Source organism: Protopterus annectens, chromosome 13.part0, assembly GCF_019279795.1.
Source record: "Protopterus annectens isolate FY-2018-M chromosome 13.part0, PAN1.0, whole genome shotgun sequence".
In the NCBI taxonomy this organism is placed as follows: Eukaryota; Metazoa; Chordata; order Ceratodontiformes; family Protopteridae; genus Protopterus; species Protopterus annectens.
This window is the reverse complement of record NC_056747.1, coordinates 597,395,922-597,419,670: the sequence shown is the minus strand read 5'-3', so window position 1 is coordinate 597,419,670 and position 23,749 is coordinate 597,395,922. Positions and strand designations below refer to the sequence as shown.

The 23,749-nt window shown below is 37.4% G+C and overlaps 1 protein-coding gene across 8 annotated transcripts in view; it reads right to left on the bottom strand.

The window, feature by feature from the left end:
* RAP1GAP2 (RAP1 GTPase activating protein 2) overlaps positions 1-23,749 on the bottom strand; it is a 2,340,619-nt gene that overhangs the window by 297,457 nt on the left and 2,019,413 nt on the right. For all 8 annotated transcript variants that reach the window (XM_044054262.1, XM_044054256.1, XM_044054258.1 and 5 more), the window contains 2 exons: positions 3,641-3,770; positions 2,806-2,961 (listed from right to left, as the gene is read on the bottom strand). In XM_044054262.1, coding sequence (XP_043910197.1) covers positions 2,806-2,961; positions 3,641-3,770 — 286 coding nt within the window. The remainder of the gene's footprint in view (positions 1-2,805; positions 2,962-3,640; positions 3,771-23,749) is intronic.

The window sequence follows — 23,749 nt, the reverse complement described above, 5'->3', positions numbered from 1 at the left end:
TGTTTGGCCCCTGTTAAATAGTTCATTTAAAAATTTAATCAGTTTTGTAATATCTTAAAGATACAAGGACGTGATTATCAAAGACTGGATATTCTGTTCAGATATATGAATGTTATTGGGCAGTAACTGGCACAAAGACTGTGCACACTAATACCCAATATAAGTGGAGTTTGTATGCCATGAGATAGCTTTTAGGTGAGGAGCCTAGGTCTAATTACAGTTTTGTACGTTTCTTTTTTGTTTGGCACACAATTATTTTATTTTTTTTCAGTTAAAGGGTTCATCAGTGGAAGCCAAATATGCCCCACCTACATACACAAACATCTATATTGCTTCTTTTGAAATTTTCTTCAGGACTGTGTCCTTCATTATAAAAGATATAGTAATAACTTGATATTTGCTATTAGAAAAAAGAAAGAAAATTCTTTTGATTTTTCTTTTTGAAAACAAACAGCAATGCATATGACTTGGAGTTCAAACATATGATCGGTGATAATATTGTGAACTCCCTGAGTGACTCTGATTGATACAAAGGGACAAAAAGTTAGAAGGGTTTCTGAGAAACCTACCTCAGTGATCACATTTTTGTGTGCTACTAATTTCTTACCATTTCTGACTTACGGATGTCTGTAGTGAATTGTAGAAGACATTGAAAAATACTACTTGTTAATGTGACCATGCAGAAATTAATTATAAAACCAAAGCACGATTAATGGACAAGGATTATACATATAGGCAAGTACAAAAACAGTAGAATTTGAAGAATATGAACAGCAAAGATTGCTAACATCACAGTGCTCATAGGATGTAACATGTTTCACATGATGGGGGAAAGGAAGTAAAGACTGGCTCACAAATAACATTTTCAACACCATTCATATGTTTTCCTCTGTTCTATAGAACTTTTTGGGGGAAGATTATTAAATTTTTCTATCACATCAAACAACAGGGGATGCCAGGCCTAATTCTAAGGCTTTTGTATTTTCCTTCAGAAGAGCTAAGAACATTAAAGCACTGTTACTGAGCAGAGCTTGAAAACAACAGGGGAAAGATATCTGAATGAAGGTAATTTCCATGACTTTGCAAAATATGAATTTACAAAAAACAAAGGTCAGTGGTGTTACTGAACTTCAGTGCTACTACTGTTTGTGAGTCATCTCTGTATGTAATTCTGATGTCTGGGCAGCAGCTTCTGTACCATTCATAGCTCTTTGCTGTCTGTGCTATAAAAAAGTCTCTGGCTTCTTTTCCTTTCCTACATGTCACTGAATTTCGTGGCTGCTGTTCTGCATGGACTCCAGTCCATTTTTATATGCGTAGAACAATAATCAGTGTATGATACCATACCATTATGTGACCCTGTTGCTATCTTTGAAATGTATTTAGTTTGCTACAGGCATCTTTTCACAGAACTACACATATGCAATGAGTACTATATGTTTATGATCCCTACTCACTGTCCATCTCACCATGTGACACAGTAGGCAGTTGTTCAAATTCAATAATTATGTACAATTTCTGTTCATAATGCTTATGTTACCTAGGTTGGAGATACAAAGCTGCGGCAAATCTTAGTAGTTAATATCTGACAAAATTGCATTTGAGTTCAGTCCAGGCAAACACAAATTATTATGCAATCAATGACCATAACCAGGAGTCGTATCATCAGACTTGACAACGCTCAATCAATACGCATCACTTCCCATCTTTTCAGAAAGGTGCCATTTATGGCACTCCTTGCAGATTTAGGGGGTACAACCAATAATGTTCTCTGTCTACCTTTCTTTCCCTCCATGAACACAGGAATTTGTAAGAATGTCTCCTTAGGTTTGTACTGCTCTGTATCAGTAGTAATATAAACAGGGTCTATATTAAATAGTTGAAGCTTTAGGTAATCAAATACCTACAGCTCAACATCGAAACATCGAAAGCTGTAAATATCGAACAGCCACTTCTGTGAATTCTTTCGTAGGGAAAGAATTCACTTGGCCCAAGAAAAACAATTTCAAACCCTAATTGAGTAGGGGGCTTCACCCCCACACCCCCCTAACTAAATATACCAACTCCGAAATCACTCTACCATGGAGAAAAGGGCAGCTTCACAATAACGGCCAAGCAAATTCTTTCCCTAAGAAGGAATTCGTGGAAGTGGCCATTCGATATTTACAGCTTTTGCTGTTTAGGTGTCGACCTTTAGGTATTCGATTACCTAAAGTTTAGATCACCTAAAATAGACCTTATAAACAGATCTATGACTCTGCAATATTTATTTTATTTTTTTCAGTACAAGTCGTATGTTAAAGATTCTAACTGTTAAGCACCTTCTAGTCACACTGTGCTGAGAACTAGTAAAATACCTCAGGAAAAGTGAAGAGTGGAGTTTCATTAAAAATAAATAAATGGATGAAGTGTCCCCCATCACTGCATGCGCAGAAAATGTGCAAAGAGTATGATAGAGAGATATGGTGATATATTTATTTCACAACGCTAGTAATGTGGACTTGTTTAAAAATATGACATAATATCACAAAATGCATATAGGAACAAAATTAAACACTATCGAAATAACTGGACACTTAGTGGTCTTCCTTTAAAATCATGTCAGTACCAGTAAATTAATTGAATCTCAGTCAGGCTTATAGCTATAAAATATATACTTTAACAAAGAAAGATAATCTGTAGAGATGGAGACATGAACTAACCTTTGCTAAGTGAGTGGTTACCATCTGAGACTGGGTTTGTACAGAGAGAATATAAACAACAAAATCTCTGCTATTGAGCTATTTTTGAATATTACACAAATACCTTGTAAGTTGTATTTTCTTGGCAGGGGTTTTCTACTTGTACTACAATATATGCATGAAGAAAGTTGGAGGCAATCATATCGGGGACAAAGGGAGTATTTTCTTCTTGAAACACGATTGCTACAATATCGTTACCGATGTGTCTTTTTCTCTGTAGCTGTGAAAAGAAATGAAAACATGAAATCAGACTGTATTACAGATGTTGCAGACATAATTGGTGATTGTCTCAATGCATTACTTCACCGAGGAACATGAGAAAAAAAAATACAAAGTCGATAATTTTAACAAGATAACACTGATGGTTCATCCACTCTACATGTGCTGTCCAATTTTAATCTGCTTTTATTCCATCACTGAGAAATTGATATCATGTTCACAATGAATCCAAAAGCTACTATGCAATTTTTACAGACTTTCGGTATTTTCTTACATAGGTGGCCTATGTCCACCACATTTTAGTTATTTCAGAGTATCGCAAACCAAATGTAATTCATTCCCTGACTTGGCTAACCATTTAACACAATAAATGCCACAAAGAAATTGAATGGAAATATATTTTAACACTGCATATATCCATTTATACATACTAAATGTACAAAATTGATCACTGGTGTTTTTTTTTTTTACAAGAATGGCTAATATTGTGTTTTATTTATGTATTGTAATAAAAATTACAATATCAGCTGGTACAAAAACTCAATAAAACATGCAATAAAATCTTAGTAAGTAGGTACAACATCATAAGTAGAAAGAAGTCCATGATTTCATCTCTGGCATCAAGACAGATCTATGAATCATTGCAAACTGCACAAAAGATGAAAAATGCTGAGAGTTACCTGTTGTACGTCTCCTTCTGTATACGGTAGTTTTGTAGAGACATGGAACATAATTTCTCTGTCTTTAAATGTTGTATAAACCGACTCTATTCCTGTTTGGCCATGTGTGACATCTAAACCTCCACGAAAGCTAAAAGGAGAAACATATGACATCAGTACAAAATATAAGTCTGTGTTTTGCTTCAAATGACATAATGTCAATCTGCTAACTGCATTACCTGATGCACAAGGCTTACAAATAAATAACAGAAAATATAGTTATTATTCTGAGAAAGATAGTACTGTGGAATAGATATGTAGCATTACCTTTTTGTTTAAAACTGATTACATCCGAGTGATGCCTCCAGGTGCATCTACAGTTACCTCTTACTGATACCTCAAGATGTCAAATATTGCTTGCTCATATTTGCATCAATAATTCCAAAAACATACTATGTGCAAGGTTTTAAAAGAGTTTATCTTAAAGCTTACACAATAGCAAACTCAACTGCATTACTATTTGACCTTTGTCTGTAGGTAAAAAAGATATTAACTTTTGTTATTATGATATTAATTTATATAGCTATAATTTTCATATTTTTCCAGATATCTCAATAACCATGTAATACAGGCAGAACTCCTTAGCCTTATATGAAAACGCTCAGCTAGATAAATAAAATGTTGCTGACAATATGTGTGTAACTTGAGAAATTGCTGAGGTTTTGTAAGTTGTTTACAAAATATTACAAACATAATAGTTACTGTGTTTACTGTGACTTATAACATTCATTTTAACACCTAGGACCTAAAGGATATTATGATTATAAAGATATGAACATTTATTTGAAATATGAGGACATAATTTGATTCTGTCAAAAGGCTTAGGCTCAGCCCATTGGAAGTTACAGTGCAAACTTCCGCAGCTCCATTGGAGTGAGTGAGTTAATAGGAAATACTGATTGTTTTGGGAAAGACAGTAATGTACAATATAATATGTAGCATAATTTTTGTTCATACTAAATTTTTCAAAAATGTTTGACTTAAAAGGCACAATCATAAAGCATAAAATGAAATCAACATCTATGTGGTAACATGCAGAAATGAGACATCAGTTGTAAGCAGTAAAAGCCAAACATATCAAAATGTAAATCAACATTTTGAAAAAGAAAAGGTCTGTAAAGAATATAAAAATTACACAACATATGCTGCTACATTAAAACAGTAGTGGAACTATGGTTAACAGCAATTAAACAGAACTGTATATCTTCCACACTGAGCAAAGAACTTCATTCTCAAAAAATACCAAACAAACACATTTTAAGTAATTTTTGAAGGGAGGCAAGCCCACCTGCACCTCAAATCCACAGCAACATCAACTCAAAGATAGGAGAAATGATTCCTGAAAAGGGCATCGCTGCTGGCACAACTCACTAATGATTCTTTCTATGGTGGAGCTCTGATATTTGGCACATTTAACTCTGGGCAAATGAAACTCATGAAATCAAACTACATTCGGTAGTAGGGTAACAAGAAGTGAACTAATGTCCTTGTGTATTTTTGAGGTATGTTTGTTGTTTATTTTTTATTTCATGATTACTTTTTACTTATAATTTACCTGAACCCATAAAGAGAAAAAGCTTGAATGGGATGGGTTTGATTACCAAAGGAGCTGTGCCTACCCAGTGCCTAGCAACGGAGGTATTAACCAAAGCAAAGCTGGTGTGAATTATTCAAATGGTACGGGTTACAGTCTGCACACCAGTGAAGATCTCCCTTTAGTTCATGCCCCTTTAAGATGCTCAGAGAGGCTGAAAAACAGCAAGAATACACAGCCACCTGAGCAGAATCAAACCAGGGGGAAACGTGCTCCTCGTTTTCAACATGGCGGGTTGGGAAGACATTTTCTTACAATAAAAAACTGAATGATTCTTTTTTTTTTTTTTCAATCAAGACCAAAGGGGATATGCTGGATTATGCATCACTACCAACAAAAGTGGAGACTTCAAGATTTCTTACTATGTGGACAATACATATGGTACGGATTATTGTGAACTTTTATGTGAAAGCTTTACCTTTGTTCCCTCTCCAGTTACAAAAATAGAGAACATTATTATAGATTTTAAAATGTTTTTCAGAAAAATGAACTTCAAATTTTTGTTTCAGCATCAAGGGAATATTTTCATTGATAATGGTTTGTGTAAGAAAAGTCTATTCACCCCCCATTACGCCTTTCACTCATTTTATTTGAAAAGCTCTGTGATTTTGACTTTTGGGCTTCAGTTAATGACAAGCATGGCTCCATTCATTATAATTTAAGTAAGATAAGAGTTTCATTTAAGTAATGACAAGAGTGTGAGGGTGATGAAACCTGACAAGGGTGGGGGGTTGTTATTATGAGCAAACTTGATTACTGCAATAAGATGAATGCATTGCTGCTTGCCAATGAATTTTATGAGGAATCTTCCTTAAACCCAGTCAATATTTCTTAGGCTAATACTGATTACTTGCTTAAGGACATGTTTGACCAGGGTTCTATTACATATGATTTATTGACAACTTTGACTAATAACTTTTCAATGGTGCCTTCCATCTTTGAGATCCCAAAGATATATAAGAGGGTTATTAACTCCCTATGATGTCTAATAGTGAATGCTGGCAGATCTAATATACACTCTTTAGCAAGATATATTGATTATTGCCTTAAAATAATTCTAGAAGCATTTAACCAGTTATGTAGAAACTCCTGAGACTTCTTAGAAAAAAGCTAGGTGTTTACATTTTTCTGAGGATACTGTTTTTAACGACTGATGTGATGATCCTGTTTAGTGTTATTCTGCATCATGTCGGAATTGAATGGTTTCACAAGTTTTTACTTACTTTCACTGAGTTTACCAATGATGAAGTAAATGTAATGACAACTTTTATGGAAGTTATTTTAAAGAACAATTTTGCCTTTTTTGAAGGCCAGTATTTCCTCCAGAGAAGGGGTGTGGCTATGGGGGCCACATGTGCCCGCATCTTTTCCAACAGCATTATGTTACAATGGGAAATGAAACATGTTTTTAACACCTTTTGTCCACCTCCATGGGATATTTATATTTGTTTTTTTGGATGACATATGCATAGTATGGAAACATCTAATAGAGGAGATACCAAATTTTATGAACTATTTAAACAACTCCACTTCCTTTTTGAAATTACTTCTCATTGCAGCAATTACAACATCAGCTACTTGGATGGAGAAATTAGTAAGGACTATCTTCACAGGAGATATGTCAACAACATTTATAGGAGGCCCACTTAGTCTAACAGTCTCTTACTCTATACCAGTTGGTATCCTGTTCATCAGAAATGGGGTCTAGTAAAAAGGCAATATGTGAGGCTTGCCCGTATGATCTCAGAGGAAGAAACCTTTTTTTAAAGGAAGGCACCAAACTGGCAGACATGTTGTATGCCAGAGGGTACCCCACTAAGACAATAGAAAGTATTGTTTAAGAAGTAAAAGAAAAGAGGAGTGAGGGTACATATCGACCACTCTTAGGTTCTGACAAGACAGTGGGTTTAACAACCCCCCACCCTTGTCAGGGCCCTTAATTTGCAACACAATGCCGTGGATTTTGTGCATGCATTTGTTACTACTTACAGGTTCATAGGCGTACACTAGGCTAATGGCCCTGGTGCCTTTACAAGCCTAGCCCAAAAAAATTGCCCAGGCACCGTGTCACCCGATACCCTAGAAAACCATGACATCTTCATGATTTTGAAGAGAAATTGGAATATTTTTTCTTGTTTTAAAGGGATTCCTGAAATAGTAAGAAATCAACCCAGAGTAGTTTTTAGAAAAGGAAAATCCATTAAAAGCTACTTGAAGTGTAACTTAGATGTGATTGGTGTAACTAGTTCCAAAAAACTTTTAAATGTGGTTCTTGCCCCCAGTGCATTTACATTTTAGTGAAGGATGTGTTCGTTGTCAACAAGAGACGGGTTAAAACCTCCTTCCATTGCACTTGTAACTCAATTGGTCAGGTTTACATACCACAATGCCAGAATGTCCATGTGTTTATGTGGGCAACACCCAACAGTGATTTAGAGAGCAAATTTACAAACATATATATGACATTAAGCACAAAAAAACAGAACACTGCTCTAGTTAAAGACATTTCTAATTTTTCCACACAGATTTTTTTTTTTGTTGAAGTCGATATGACTTGGAAAAATCCCGGGGGGGTCCCTGGGTTGACTACATTAAAGCCAGAGAATTAATATGGCAAATTAGATTCAATGCACACATTTCCTGGGTTAAAAGATCAGTTGTCTATAACTACCATTTTGTAGTTAAGATCTTATGTAATATGAGCTCATATATAGTTGGTTTATGGCTGTAAGGTTTAACGTAACCAGTAGCATCTAATAATTCTTTTTAAATTATTTTTTTAGTTGGTTACATTTTTTAACCTTTATATGTGAATGTGCTTATAGATTTTTAATGTTTTTTAAGGTGTGTCAATATATATTTTGTTCATGTGACTGCTTGTGAAGTATTTTTAAATGTGAGTGTTTAATTGAGTCATTAGATTCTGATGAAGCCCTGGTTCTGGGCAGATGAAAGTGCTTAATCCTGTTTTGTATCCAATAAACGTTTTTTACGAACTATTGGGCAGCTCTATTCCTTATACAGGTTGGTGTTGCAAAATTATCCTATCAAGTGGGACTCCATGCACTTACCCACAACAGCTGACTGCATCATGGCAGGCAGGAAGTGGCACTACCATACTATTGTGAACTGATCTAGTTGTATGACAGAATATTGTATACATTAGACAGGGCATGATGCAGACTCAAACATGGTTACTGATCTTCTGTTCTTACCAATCTGCAGTTTTCATCATCTTTGTAAGGAGCTGTATTAAGAAAGTTGGTCAGCAGATAAAGACATCCCATAAGTTAGTTGTGTCACTCCAGAAAAGATAAAACACAGCATTTTTATTTTGTTATGCAATGTTGTATAGCCTGTTTTGTAAAAATGTGTTTTCTTATAACAAACAGACTGCTGTTTTAATGCATTTCTATGCTGCATGTTCATTTCTGTACTTTCAAGACATGCATCTGGAGTGTTTCTCCCTAGCCTCCACTGAAAATTGACTTCATTCCAAGTCGGACTTTCCCGGTAAACAAATGTTGAATAAATAAATAAATAAAATTATATTCCGACCCAACAGCATATCAATTCAGTGCAGGAGCATCAGGGCATTTGCATAACTTTCTATCAGATGTTATCTTTTAAACACTGAGTTTCTGCAGGGATAAGTTAAAAAAAACACGCCAGGTGGACTAGATATTGTGCTATATTTTGTTAAATGAATAAGAGAATTAATAATGCAGATCTCTTAAAAGAAGGCAGTTACTGCTGCATAGAGGATTGATTTCTGTACAGACATGCTTATTACTGAATTGTACTGCAAAACAAAAATACTGCATTGCACTGTCTTATTTGAAGGCTGCTGAAAAAAAGGCTTCAAGTTTTTTTTTTCATTTCATAAATAGTTGAAGGTTACCTAACTTTAGAGTGAAGCATAATAAGTGGATCATTGCGGTGTTGCACAGAGAATGCAAAATATCCACATTGGCAATTCTCTCACAAATGATTTAAAGCCCTTTATTGAAACATAAAAAGTAAATACAGTAGCTGCACCTTCAGGCTTTCTATTTGCACTACACACATACATAAATAAACAGACAAATACATACATGCATGCATGCACACATATATACATTCATAAAAGTCTGGAATTAAAACATTTTAAGTTGCAAGTTTGGCAAAAATACCTTGCACTACGTACATACATACATAAATAAAGAAATAATGAGCACACTTTTTATGAAAAGGGATGGGATGAGAAGATAAATCAAAATTATTTCCCACTAGTAGACTTGACCCAATGACACAACCATTCCAAAGTAGCACCGAATACCACTACACGAACAAGGGGCTACAGGAGTCACCCTGCAATTACTTTCATCTGCATTACGGTACAACCTTCTGTATTTACTTTTTAGTTTTGATGTTTGTTTTTTTATTACTTGTGAGAGTCACCAATGTGAATGCAATATGTTCTCTGTAAAATATGCTGATAATCAAAATACTATGCTTAAATCTAAAGTTAGGAAGCCATTTAACACTAAATCCATTTGTATATCACAAAGGGGTTCGACCTTAAAATGACAAACAGAAGCAGGAAACAGTAAAAAGTTTATATGTTCCAAACTTCCATACCAGCATTGATCTAACTGACTCTATTAACAATGATCCTATTTACTTTAACTTTTATTTTGATTTATCACAGATTAGCAGGTAATTATGCAAAGTGATAACTCTGCAGATATTCAGGCACATGTCTGTAATATTTCAAGCAGTACAAAAGTATTTACAGTACCAATAACAACAATTACAATTGTCCCTAGCAGCCAGATGTGTCTCACACTAGAGGCATCTGGGAGGACACAAAGCCAATGTCCCTGCATGTCCCCCATTTTGTTAGACACAAGACCAATCACTTTCAGTGTAATACTGACATTTGATGGCCATCTACCTGCAGCTATCACAGACAGTGAACAAAGAAAAATCCAAAGCGACATGTTTCAGAAGGCGGAGGTTCCACACTGCTTTCCTACACTTCACAGTCTAGATAATATGTCAGAAACACAACAGAGTCCAGTCCGCACACTGGGTGCTAGAGATGGCTATGGAAAGATCCAGAATTCCTGAAGATTCAGGGGTTCATGCTTTCCTCAGTCTTTATGGTGTTCTGATGCCATAATACACATGGAGGAAAGTTCAGCAGTACTTCAGGAACTAAAGATCCCACTTATCTTAGTCATAAGAAACAGAATGTCACTGGTGGCTGTTTCTTATTTTTCAGAATCAAAGAATACCCTCTATCCCATCAAGAAAACCCTCTATCCCATATTAGTGCACACAAACCCTGGCCACCTATGTCTCAGACCTGGACGGGGTGGTACATCCATGTCACACTCTATCCCATATTAGTGCACACAAACCCTGACCACCTATGTCTCAGACCTGGATGGGGTGGTACATCCATGTCACACTCTATCCCATATTAGTGCACACAAACCCTGGCCACCTATGTCTCAGACCTGGATGGGGTGGTACATCCATGTCACACTCTATCCCAAATTAGTGCACACAAACCCTGGCCACCTATGTCTCAGACCTGGACGGGGTGGTACATCCATGTCACACTCTATCCCATATTAGTGCACACAAACCCTGACCACCTATGTCTCGGACCTGGATGGGGTGGTACATCCATGCCACACTCTATCCCATATTAGTGCACACAAACCCTGACCACCTATGTCTCAGACCTGGATGGGGTGGTACATCCATGTCACACTCTATCCCATATTAGTGCACACAAACCCTGACCACCTATGTCTCAGACCTGGATGGGGTGGTACATCCATGTCACACTCTATCCCATATTAGTGCACACAAACCCTGGCCACCTATGTCTCAGACCTGGATGGGGTGGTACATCCATGTCACACTCTATCCCATATTAGTGCACACAAACCCTGACCACCTATGTCTCAGACCTGGATGGGGTGGTACATCCATGTCACACTCTATCCCATATTAGTGCACACAAACCCTGACCACCTATGTCTCAGACGTGGATGGGGTGGTACATCCATGTCACACTCTATCCCATATTAGTGCACACAAACCCTGACCACCTATGTCTCGGACGTGGATGGGGTGGTACATCCATGTCACACTCTATCCCATATTAGTGCACACAAACCCTGACCACCTATGTCTCAGACCTGGATGAAGTGGTACATCCATGTCACACTCTATCCCATATTAGTGCACACAAACCTTGACCACCTATGTCTCGGACATGGATGGGGTGGTACATCCATGTCACACTCTATCCCATATTAGTGCACACAAACCCTGACCACCTATGTCTCAGACCTGGATGGGGTGGTACATCCATGTCACATTCTATCCCATATTAGTGCACACAAACCCTGACCACCTATGTCTCAGACCTGGATGGGGTGGTACATCCATGTCACACTCTATCCCATATTAGTGCACACAAACCCTGACCACCTATGTCTCGGACGTGGATGGGGTGGTACATCCATGTCACACTCTATCCCATATTAGTGCACACAAACCCTGACCACCTATGTCTCAGACCTGGATGGGGTGGTACATCCATGTCACACTCTATCCCATATTAGTGCACACAAACCCTGACCACCTATGTCTCAGACCTGGACGGGGTGGTACATCCATGTCACACTCTCTCCCATATTAGTGCACACAAACCCTGACCACCTATGTCTCAGACCTGGATGGGGTGGTACATCCATGTCACACTCTCTCCCATATTAGTGCACACAAACCCTGACCACCTATGTCTCAGACCTGGATGGGGTGGTACATCCATGTCACACTCTATCCCATATTAGTGCACACAAACCCTGACCACCTATGTCTCAGACCTGGATGGGGTGGTACATCCATGTCACACTCTATCCCATATTAGTGCACACAAACCCTGACCACCTATGTCTCAGACCTGGATGGGGTGGTACATCCATGTCACACTCTATCCCATATTAGTGCACACAAACCCTGGCCACCTATGTCTCAGACCTGGACGGGGTGGTACATCCATGTCACACTCTATCCCATATTAGTGCACACAAACCCTGACCACCTATGTCTCGGACCTGGACGGGGTGGTACATCCATGTCACACTCTATCCCATATTAGTGCACACAAACCCTGACCACCTATGTCTCGGACGTGGATGGGGTGGTACATCCATGTCACACTCTATCCCATATTAGTGCACACAAACCCTGACCACCTATGTCTCGGACGTGGATGGGGTGGTACATCCATGTCACACTCTATCCCATATTAGTGCACACAAACCCTGACCACCTATGTCTCGGACGTGGATGGGGTGGTACATCCATGTCACACTCTATCCCATATTAGTGCACACAAACCCTGACCACCTATGTCTCGGACGTGGATGGGGTGGTACATCCATGTCAGGTACAGATACGTGGCGCTTGCCCGTGCTTTCCTATCTCTACATTTTTGTTAGTAAACCAGTCCATGAAAAGCATCTTAAACATCAGGTCCCTAAGACGCTCTATATCTCATCTCAGGAAATTATACTTTGTCTTAGAGAGACTAACTTTTTCCCTAGTCCAGACAAGTAGGTCTAACTGACCATAAACTTCTATTCATGAAGAAAATCTTTATACAGGCAGTGATCTCAGCGAGGATGAAGTCTGAGCTTTAGGCTGTGATAAGGAAGAACGATTCACCATCTAATATTAAAATAGGGTGCCTCTTAGAACTACAGTGGCATCAGTAGATACCTCCAACCAGGCCATTGATCTTCAAGTTCAGATACCACAGATTAATGGAGAAACTATAGTGCAATCCTTGGAGTCACTGACAGTTTTATGCAGCATATCTTCCCACCTTCCCCCATATCAAGTTGCAGTTGCCCACAGTATGCATATTTATGGCATCTAAGACTATGGCATTTTGTAGAATTTGTGCTGCGTACAAGCCATTTACACTGCAAAAATAAGCAGGCACTTGATGGCGGCCCTCTGAACATAACATTTTAGTATACCTGCCTGGGATGATGACTAACATTATGAGTATATATACTAGAACTGCATGCAGATCAGTCTACCTTCAACTGCTTCCATAAGGATCTAGGAATCCATGGAGTTTCTAGTAGCAGGTCTCACTCACAAGACTGGAAAGAACCACAGAGAAGCTGGCTTGATGTCCATAGTACCCATCAAGGGATACAGGATCCCTTCGCTGCATAAGAAGGCTGGCTGTAATGTTTAAGGTGTTTACCTCACAGAGAAAAGGTACAGGGTTTGATTCTCAGAAAGAGAAATTGGCTGGGTGTAAACCTATGAACAAAACATCAGACTGCTAGGAAAAGATTCAGCCAGGGACTAATTTCCTGGCAGAACAGAACTACCCTATCGTCCTCATCATCATTATTGTTGATATCTTTATTACTGAAAGAAAGACCAATTACTTAAAAAAAAAATATTCTGTTATGGAGAATACCTGTCACAACTTTAGTATCTCGTGAGATGCACATTATCAGAATATGATTTAAATGGAAAGAAGTCAGCCAATATAATCTGAACACAGATTAGTTTCAAAATCAGTCAGATATAGTTACAGTTTTAAATAAAGTAATGTGAAAAATACATCAGCATTCAATGATGCAGTTACCAAAAATCTATAAGCAAGACTGAAGATGCATAAAGAAAACAGAGGGTGATTTGTAGGATAGGAAGCACACATTCAGAAGTTCGAGCAGGAAGACAGGATGCAGTCATCCACAAGAACTTATTAAAATAAATCGATGAAAGACCCACAAGAGAAAAAAAAATCAGACAGCCACCTTGCCTAGTTAAAGACCTATTCTTAAGTAGTTCTGAGACTACATATCATAAGGAAATATCAATGCCACAGAATGGAGAGCCTTGGTGTACATCAGGTGCAAAATATGGAGTGTATAACCTTTATGCTAATAAGCTGGCTATAGAAATATTGGAGAAATCAGTTAGAATATAGACCTAATGGAGGTTAAACTATTTTACTGGTCTCTGTGTGTTGTTTACTAAGGTTACTGACAGGGCATGGTGTCAGACTCCAGTGAAATATCTACCACAACTGAAGTATAATGTGTTTGCTTTCATTGGCATCTGGAAGGTCAGGGTTATAATGTAAATATGTCAGAAATGCACTTCTCACAACAGGAATACCTGTGCTTCTAGGACACTTGGCTGAAAACTGGAAGCTCTGGATCCAGAAATGTAATGTATCCCTCACAAGTGGATTAACTGAAAAAGTATTGAAATGCTTATGTGTGCAATGTATGCATGATGTTGGGGAAGAACACATAGACATATTTTAATTTCTTATTTCTCTTGATTAAGCGAAAGATAAAACAGCAGCATTCAGGGAAAATATCAGCAATTATTAGAAAAAGAACAGTATGCCAAACTAAAAAAAAAAAAAAAAAAAACGGGACGACACCATATTAAAGCTTCTGGAAGATCACATGATATTTTTAATCCATTGAAAAATGATCCCAAATTTTTAAAAGTAGCAATCCTATTATAAGCATTTGTGGAATTATTAGTTGATAGAGAAAGGATGTTCTTATTCTGAAGAAGTCCCTGAATTAGTCAGATGACAATAAATTTGTGTGGCTATGGTGTCGTCCCGCAAGGTGTTTTTTTTTTTTTTGACAGATCGGTAATTATTTTTATCTTAGAAAGAACTTGCCTCCACTTAAGCTCTGCTCTTTACAAGATCACATGGATAGATACTTGTGTTACCCAGTTACTGAATACAGAATTCTTTCATAAGACATAAAAATTATTTGTAGTACAATTAATGAAGAAACAGGTAGAAGGCTATTAAGAGAAAATTACCTAATCTTACGAAATACTGTTGATTTGCATACATAAAATTACTAGTAAATAGTTAAAAGAATTGAGAAAATCAATAAATGTAGAATAAAATGCAAGTTGCATGATAAGGCAAAAAAAAAGAAAAAAAAGTGAGATGTGGTTCACAGATAAGGAAAAGAAGGTCAAGTGGCAATGGTGTATATAAACAAATTCTCCTAATATCATGGCTTATTTATTTATTTAACATTTGTTGACTGGGAAAGACTTGACTTCAGGACAGAGCCTATTTTCAGTGGAGGCCATGGGAGAAATGCTCCAGATGCATGTCTTTGGAATGTGGGAGGAAACCCATGTGAAGGCAGGGAGGACATGCAGACTGCACACAGAAGGCATTCCAGCTGAGAATCGAAACGGAGAACATCTTGCTGTGAGGTGACAATGTTAACTGCTGCACCACAGCACTGTCCAAGGTTATGTGACTTGTCAGTAATAAGGAATGGCACAGTGATTTCAAATCGTAAAAGACTGCATATGTAGAGAATTACAGTTACACAGACATTTTCGATATTTTGCAATACCACAGAAATGGTATCCTGCAAGAGTATACTAATTTATTCAAAGATTTAAGAAATTTACAATAAAATATGACAAAAACTGGCAAAACACTTTATTTACTGTAATAAAATAATAAAATATGACAAAATACGATAAAAAAGGCAAAACATTTTATTACCGTAAATAGAGTGTTGTGCCAGCTTTTTATCATATTTTGTTATTTTATTATGGTAAATAAAGCATTTTGCCATTTTTTTAATCATATTTTATTAGGGAGCATGTTTCATCACCCCAGGAGTGAGAGCAGAACAAGGGTCAAAAAGAAAAGTACAGTTGTGTACACTTACCATAAATGTAGCTGTTCGAGTGTATTCACTGTTGCAGTCATCACATTTGGGTTATCTGCTTGCAGAATTGTTATGGCTAGGCTTGTATAGGCCCTAGGGCTGATAGCCTAGTACCAACCTATGAACCTATGAACCAGAAGCCCTCAGTCGGCCTGATTATCAAAGTCTTGGGTCCTCCATCGGTTGCTGTCTCACCAACAGCAGACACCAACTATAAAGAAAATGTGGACAGTCAAGGACAATCCTTGATTTGGAACATTTCTAACAGTGTTAACTGAGACTGAAAAAGCAGTGCTTGAGAAGGGCCTTTCTTTCATTCCTTCTCAGAAAGCAATGGTAACAGATTTTATTTTGAACTTAAAGTGTTTTATAAGGAATGTAATGGTAAAGTTGAACTTTGCAAGTATTAAACCTGATGAAATGCTATTTCAATTTAGCAAACCTCGCACTTGCATTTCAGTAAATCATCCAGTGCTGGAAGTTTTTGAAATACTTTGCATAGAAGAGTTGTACAAAAACTGAAATGCAAGGAATGTGCATATGACATATAATATTCTGACCAAGTTTGAGCATAAGACACTTGTTAACTTACAAACAGATAATACCATTGTTAGACGCCCAGCAGATAAGGGCAGTCCTGTAGTACTATTGGATTACCAACATTATGTTACAAGTATGAGAAGAATGTTGATGGAGGATGGAGTTTATAAGCTGATTACACACAGGCAAGTGGACAGTATAATAAATAGAGTGAATAATGTATTAGAAGAGAGTGAATAATGTACTAGAAGAGAGTGAATAATGTACTAGAAGAGAGTTGACTATCTAGAGCTATTGAGTACTTCCTATATAAGTATTTTAAAATAGAGGAACCTCTTATTCCAATCATACAGGGCATACCCAAAATACATAAGCACCCCACTAACCCTCCTTTAAGACAGATAGTTTCAGGGAAAAACTGTTGCACAGAGTTAATTTCCATTTTCTTAGACAAAGAGTTCAAACCTTTATTAGAATGTAGTTCTGTAATCTTACGTGACTCGAAACATTTTCTGAGAGATTTATATGCTTTCTTTAGGGACCAAGCCAGTATGGTTGATCTCAATTCTGGTAACTCTAGATGTTCAGCCATTATTTACAAAAATACCTAATGAATGTTGAATAACTGTGCTACAACAATATTTGGTTAAGTATAGTAAGTATGGTACCAAGTATATAGATTTATTATGTCTCCTTATGAAGGCAGTTTTGGAAAACAATGTATTTATGTTTGAGAAGAACATCTATTTACAAGTGGATGGTGTAGCTATGGGCACATCCTGTGGAAATAGCTACATCAACCTGGTGATTGCCACTTGGGAGCAAGAGGCCATAATGGAGGGACCATAAAGGGAACAAGTATGCTTCTACCGACGGTTTGTAGATATCCTTTTTTAATATGGTGAGGCACAGAAGAAGAGTTGTAGGCTTTTAATTTTTATATTAATGGTGTTACATCCTTTTTGAACTTTACCATGGAATATTCTTATGAGCAGATATCCTATTTGGACATGTGTGCCCAAGCCTCGAATAGGGGATGTTAGCACCAAAGTGCATAGGGAAACTTGTCAAAGAAATAATCTACTACATCAAAGTAGTATGCATCCCCCACATGTATTTGACAATATGGTAAGGGGACAAGCTATGAGAATTTCCAGGTTATATAAAAAGGACGAGATTTTCTGACAGAAATAGAAGAACTGGAGCATACATAAAGTTAGGCGTATTATTCAGGAGGTCAAGGAAAAAAGAACAGAGAAGGCACATCCCTATTTCTCTGATGTAACTGAGGGGATGGAAACTCAAATGTGGGGCAATAATACGTACAACATAGTGAGATTACATGTTTACTTCTCAAGCTATGCTAGAACAGCCACTAATATATACAAGAAGTTTTGGCCTACGCTAGCAGCTGATGAAGAGATACTAGATGTCACTGGAAACAAGGTTTACATATAAAAATATGAAATCTCTGAAGAGAAGGTTATGTTATTCAGTGAGTAGGAACACTGAGTTTGGAATGAGTACTAGTACTTGTAATAAGTGCAATTTTTGTGACCACATAAATCCAACAGGACAGTTCTATCATCCAGATTTTGATAGGACATGCACATTAAATGTTGCAGCCATGTGTGACACTACAAATGTGGTTTATTTAGCCCACTGCATAAGCTGTGGCTCATTCTATGTGGACAAAACTGATCAGAGACTAAGTGATAGCATAAGGGAACATATATACAATATCAATATTAGAACCACCACTAATGCCCTAAGCTAAACATGTCACTCTCAAAGGGGACCACACAAATTTCACTTCCTAGTCATGGAAAAATCTAGACTGGATGGGAGATGTGGAGATGTTAAAAATAAGACAGAAACAAATGAAACCTGCTGGATTATTAAATTAAGAGCTGATAGTGGCAGTGATTTGAATGACAAAGTCCCCATCAAACCCACACTGCAAGTTAGACCTCTGCGTAGATAACATAGTTTTAATAGGATGTTAAACAATGTGTGTATACTGGTGGGGTAGCAGGGCAACACACGTTTTTACAAAGAATCTTTTTTTATTTTTTATTGGTTGTTCATATGTAATTTGAATAGATACATATATTAAATAGGTAATGTGGTTTTAGCTACAAATTTTATTACACAGCCTTGAATGTAACTAGTTTTAGTAAATGTATTTAGTACTAGCTGTTTTTGCAGTAGCAATGATGGTGTTCCTTTAAATGTGCAATAAGCAATCAGGAAGGTAGTGCATTTGAATGTTAAGCACTGTATTTAAGGGATGAAGGTTTCTGACTAATAATATCATCTGAAAAAGCAGTCTTTGTAACTGTGAAAGCGCTTACGTCTGGATTCCATTAAATACGTTTTACTTTTATACCTGCTGGCCATCATTTTATTCTGCTCCATTTTATGCTTTTCCTGTTGGTTGTCCTGTGGAGCAGGCTATTTATCTGGTGTATCTTTGTGCTGTTGTGCTGTGGATAAATTTTATAAGTCACAGTTAACACAGCAACTATTACATTTGTAATATTTTGTAAACAACTTATAATATCTCGGAAGCCACTCAAGACACACTCATATTGGCAGCAGCATTATATTCATCTAGCTGAGAGCTTTCATATGAGGCTAAGGAGTTCTGTCTGTGTTACCTGGTAGTTGAGATATTGAGAAAAATGTGAATTATATCTATAAAACTTTATATCATAAAAACAATAATTAATGTCTATTTACCTGCACTAGACAGAGGGCAAATATTAATGCAGCTGAGTTTGCCATTGTATAAGCTTTAAGATGATTTTTTTAAACCTTGTACATAGCATGGTTTTGGAGTTATTGATGCAAATATGAACAAGCAATATTTGATACTTAGAGGCATCAGTAGGGGTTAACTGCAGATGCACCTGGAAGCATCACTCAGATGTAACGAGTTAATTATTAATCCCATTCTCAAATGTCTTCTTTCCTTAATCTTTCTTTCATTCACTCATTAAACAAATCAATTAACATTTTATATTGCTTTTCTGGCATATTTTATACCATTTATAGTCCATCTGGTCCTGGGAAGAAGAATTAAAGATGAACAAGAGTAAAGGATTAGGAGAGAATGGTCAGAAAGTGGGAATTTAATGAAACAGAAATTGAGATTTTAGAAATCAGAATTGGAAATTATAAAAAGATACAAGAGCAGTGGTGAAGAATATTAGAAGAAATAAAATGTGTGTTGAGTTTTAAAAAGAAAGTATATTTAATAGATATGCTTACATTAGGAAAAAATTGTTATCTGGGTTCCGTAGTAGTTTTTCCAGCAGAGTTAGCTAAAGAATTGATAACAATAATATATGTAATGTATTATGGAGATCAAGGTTGAACCCAATAAAAAGAGGATAAACAAAAAAATTATTGATTTCAATAACTGTGTCAGTTTTTGGTTCCATTCAAAGGGGATCCAGTTCCTGTCAGCCTGGGAAGCCATGATCAACAAACCTCACTGCTTTGCCAGAGGTGGTTTGCAGCTGGCACCCCTAGTCTTTTGGCTGCTGGCAAAGGCAAGGTCTAGAAAACATTACTGACATGAAATTAACCAAGCAGAACAAAATAAGGGTCATGGTGCTAAATGCTAGGAGCATAAACCAAAAACGATACTCCCTGGAAGCACTTCTATCACTAGAAGATGTGGATGTCTGTGCAGTGACAGCAGTCTGGATTAAGGTCTCAGAGAGTACCCCAGCCCTGCAAGACTAAAATGCCTTTCACACCTTTAGACCACAAAATGAACATGGGAAACCAAAGGAGGTGGTGTTTCAATCTATATTAGAGATAAATTCACTTCCCGTCTAGTTAGACTGGGCAACTCCATGAAGTTACTCCAGGTCCAGGTTATGGGGTGGGTAAGACCCTCATTCAAGTCTTAGCCAGTTATAGATCCCCCTTTATGGGTCATCACACCCACAAAGAGTACTTAACCAAACTGAAGACAATCCAAATTTTACAGAACACACTGGTTATGGGGGATGTCAGTTATTCCACAATCAACTGCGAAACCTATACTAGCCCAAACTCACTAGCACAAAAGTTTCTTGACTTTGTGAATTCAAATGCCCTGGAACAAAATGTACATACTCTGCCAACAGGAACAAACATCCTAGACCTGGCCTTCACCAACATGTCAAACAGGTGCACTGCTGGAACTGTTGGACCCTCATTAGTTAAAACTGACCATAAATCAGTCACCTTCAAACTGACACTAACATTATAACTCACAAAGGGTGAAATCAGACTACAAAACTTCACCAAGACAAACTACACCCTCCTAACTATGCCAAACCTTACACTAAACCCTGTACAATCACTTGCATAAATGCATAAACTTAGCTGTACCAGAAAGAATCAAAGCCAGAGCCCCAAGTAAAAATAAGCTGCCAAGGTGGACATCCAGCATCAACAAACTCTACACTAAATGCAAAAAGTTGCTGTTCAAGAAAACAAAGGCAAGGCCCCAACAATAGAAAAGCACCTTCCTCTGCCTCAACTCGCAAATAAGACAACTTGTCAACTACTCTAAGAGATTTTTTGAGAGAAACCTAGCAACTACTGCCAAGGATAACCATAAGGCCTTTTACAGCTACGTACATAACCTAAAGGGTAGGACCCAAACATGTGCAGAACTAGTGACCAATGCTATCACACAAACTGACCCCACAGAGATAGCAAATCTACTACTGGATAGGTCTGGTGAAAATTTATCTCCCTTATCTCCTTTTAACTTACACCACCCCCCCCCCCCCGCATATCTGAAGAGAAAGTCCTCAAAGCCCTGTCCAAGGCAAAAAACACAGCCTATATGGGACTGGATGACACCCCAGTGTGTCTTGTAAACCTGCTAAAACAAGAACTAGTATCACCATTAAATACACTTTTTAATCATAGCCTAACCACAGGCTTTGTTCCTGCAGAATGGAGAACAGCTACAGTTATTCCACTCTACAAAGGTGGCCTAGCAACAGACCCAGGGAATTATAGACCAATAAGCCTGATCAGTATCATCTGAAAGACCATGGAACATATCATTATGGACCTCATAAATTAAGACATAGGTGACCTCTAAACCCTGGATCCTACCAAATATGGCTTCATGAAGGGTAGATCCTGACTGTTAAATCTGGTGGATTTCTTTGAAAGTGTGACCAAGGCCATTGATGAGAGCAAATCTGTGCACACATCATACCTCGACTCGGCAAAGGCTTCCAACACAATCCCACATTTAGGCATTACCGATAAACTTAGCAAACTGAATTTAAACCCCTTTGTTGTAAGATGGGCTGCGAACTGGCACAAACAAGACACACACCATCAAAGTGGGGGACTCCACATCAACCAGCAGACCTGTTACCAGTGTGGTGTCACAGGGTCAGTGCTGGGCCCCCTTCTGTTTGGTATATACTTCTCAGAAGTTCAGGTCAGAACTAAGGGGCTGTGGCTGACCATGTTTGCAGACGACTGCAAACTTTGAATCCCCAAATGATTTCAGTATACTCCAGGAGGGTCTCACACTTACCAACGACTGGTGTATTAGCCACAGTCGCAAACTGAATGCAAAGAAATGCATCATCATCCCCTTCTGTACAAACAATGTACCTTCACACTATCAAATCAGCAACAATACACTAAGTACCCATGAAGTGCTAATGGACCTGTGATCACAGGTTGACTACAACCTTAACTTCAACCACCACATGTCTACCAAGGTAAGGAAAGTAGCACACTTGATTAGTAAAGGCATCACCTCGGGAGCAAAAGAAGTTATAGCCCCCTATACTCGGCACTTGTCTGGCCCATAATTGAGTATAACACCCCATTTGGCATGTACTGTACTAAGCACCTGCAGCAATTAGACAGACCTCAGAGGTTTGTAACAAAGATCATCAAGGGACTCCAGCATGTGCTTTACACAGACTGATTAAAGTCCCTGTCACTATATTCCATACTGTATAGACTTCTTAGGGAAGGCTTATGCCTGGCCTACAGAGCAATCCAAGATCCAAACCTAATGAACTTTCTGCATATCCATAAATCAAATGGGTCAAGGGCTACCCATTCCAGGGACATAAATATGGCCTGCAGCTTAAATAGGACATGCTCGAGGGACATATTTATCTCTCAACAACTGCCACGTCATTGGAATAGGCTACCAATTCATGTGAAAAAGAGCACCTCTATAACACTGTTCAAGAGGACCCTGGACAAGTGGATGGGGCATCATAAATTCTTACCAGATATAGCCTCCCACAACCCTCCTGGACACGGGCAGTCATCACTAAATACAATCTTGAGTATTGACTAGCACTTCTATGGTATTACATTGGGTTGAAACGGCTAGGCTTAAAATGACCTTGTTGATAGCCTAGTAATCTCCTATGATCTTGTGAATTATTTATAATAAATAAGAAAAGGGTAAACTTAGTTTTAGAAAAATCAAAATCTATATCTAACCTCATTATCACTACAATTAATAAAACAAATCCAAGTACCCAAAACTAAAGATCCAAGAAGGAAGCAGAATAACAAACGTATAAAATTGAATTTATTGCAAAGAACGTAAGCACTTTCACGGTATAAACCAGTTCATCAGACGTACAAACATATGTAAGCAAAGGCTCATTATATATCATCAGCAATTAAAAATAAGCAATTAATCAATTAACAATTCAGTCATCAACTATCACAGAGAAAATATTAACATGCATACAAAAGTACATCCCACTGCTGAATCATTATAAAAATAATAAATAAATAAATAAGGACTAACCTAATTGATAATGTAAATGCATAAATAAATATATACAAAAGTGTAATGAATTGTTATAATAGACTATTTAATCTTAAGGTTAGTCCTTATTTATTTATTATTTTTATAATGATTCAGCGGTGGGATGTAGTTTTGTATGTATGTTAATATTGTCTCTGTGATAGTTGATGACTGAATTGTTAATTGATTAATTGCTTATTTTTAATTGCTGATGATATATAATGAGCCTTTGCTTACATATGTTTGTACGTCTGATGAACTGGTTTATACCGTGAAAGCGCTTACGTTCTTTGCAATAAATTCAATTTTATACGTTTGTTATTCTGCTGCTTTCTTGGATCTTTAGT